The sequence below is a fragment of the Otolemur garnettii genome, unplaced genomic scaffold (genome assembly GCF_000181295.1).
Source record: "Otolemur garnettii isolate 467f Iridium unplaced genomic scaffold, OtoGar3 scaffold00091, whole genome shotgun sequence".
NCBI lineage: Eukaryota > Metazoa > Chordata > Mammalia > Primates > Galagidae > Otolemur > Otolemur garnettii.
In genome coordinates, this window is record NW_003852486.1 from 5,759,860 (window position 1) to 5,761,304 (window position 1,445).

General features: G+C 48.4%; 1 protein-coding gene across 1 annotated transcript in view; it reads right to left on the reverse strand.

Annotated features, from left to right (window-relative positions):
* The window catches only part of ATP8B2 (ATPase phospholipid transporting 8B2), a 26,823-nt gene that overhangs the window by 16,890 nt on the left and 8,488 nt on the right, over positions 1-1,445 (reverse strand). The window contains exons 10-11 of the mRNA XM_023516378.1: positions 1,035-1,193; positions 631-814 (exon numbers count right to left, since the gene is read on the reverse strand). Of these exons, the coding sequence (XP_023372146.1) occupies positions 631-814; positions 1,035-1,193 (343 nt within the window). The remainder of the gene's footprint in view (positions 1-630; positions 815-1,034; positions 1,194-1,445) is intronic.

The window sequence follows — 1,445 nt, forward strand, 5'->3', positions numbered from 1 at the left end:
CCTATGGCTCAAGTGGCTAAGGCGCAGCCACATACACCAGAGCTGGCGGGTTCAAATCCAGCCCGGGCCCGCCAAAAAACAATGACAACTGCAACCAAAAAATAGCTGGGCCTTGTGCCAGGTGCCTGTGGTCCCAGCTATTTGGGAGGCTAAGGCAAGAAAATTGCTTAAGCCCAGGAGTTGGAGGTTGCTGTAAGCTATGATGCCACAGCACTCTACCCAGGGCGACAGCTTGAGGCTCTGTCTCAAAAATAAATAAATAAATAAATAAATAAAAATAAACAAGAGAAGGATGCAGTAATTGCCAAAAACTACAACAGAAAGTTTTCCTTTGGGACCCTTCATACTTAGAAATTGAGGGAAAAGACCCTGGTAACCATCTTCCAAATGGAAAGTTTCTTTTTATTTCCTTCTCTATCCCCATGAAGGCTTCCTTGTCCCTGGCAAAAGCAAACATAAGGTGACATGTTGCACTAAGTCATCATCATAACTGGAATTTTAGCTTTCTTTAAACTGTTGATTAATTCATGTTCCTAATGTTTTTAAAAATAACATCTTCCAAGTCTAAAAGGAGTCTGAAATAAACACTGCCTTTGAGTAGCTGACCTGCCAGCGGCTTTACAGCCCAACCTGACTACTGACCAAGAAAGGGAGATGAAAGCAAAAGGAGCCACCCAGGGAAAACCAGAGGGGATGGGGTAGGGAACCAGATGTGGGAGTCTAACCCAGAGCACCAGTGTATTCATCAGGCGGTCAATACTTGTTCTCTTGAACTTTGTTCTGCCACTGTTCTGCATCAGCTTAGTGTCAGGACCTAGAAAGGATGAGAAGGGCTAAGAAAACCAAGTAACAAATCTGCGTTAAGCTTCTCCTCTGGTCCTCAGAGTGTAGGACATGGTCATGTTCATGTATTCAGGGTTGGAGGCTTTTACTTCATGTGCTCTGCCAGCCTACCCAGCCCCATCCCATACTCCAGAAGAAGAGATGGCCGAGCCACTCACCCACACCTCTCCCTCTGCGGACATGGGGCTCACCTGCAAAGACCACCAGCCCGAAGCACCAGTCTGTGTTGCGCAGCACACAGCCTCGCAGCAGCGTGTTCTGGTTGCTCAAGGGAAACTTGCTTCCCTTCCAGTAGAGACTCCCACTGAATTTGTCCAGCTTGTTATTAGGAGGCTCACAGATCACTTCACCTGAGTAAGAAACAAGAATCCCAGGCGGCGCCTGTGGCTCAGTGAGTAGGGTGCCAGCCCCATATACCGAGGGTGGCGAGTTCAAATCCAGCCCCAGCCAAACTGCAACAAAAAAATAGCTGGGTGTTGTGGCAGGTGCCTGTAGTTCCAGCTACGTGGGAGGCTGAGGCAGGAGAATGGCCTGAGCCCAGGAGCTGGAAGTTGCAGTGAGCTGTGATGCCATAGCACTCTACCGAGGGCAACAAGGTAAGA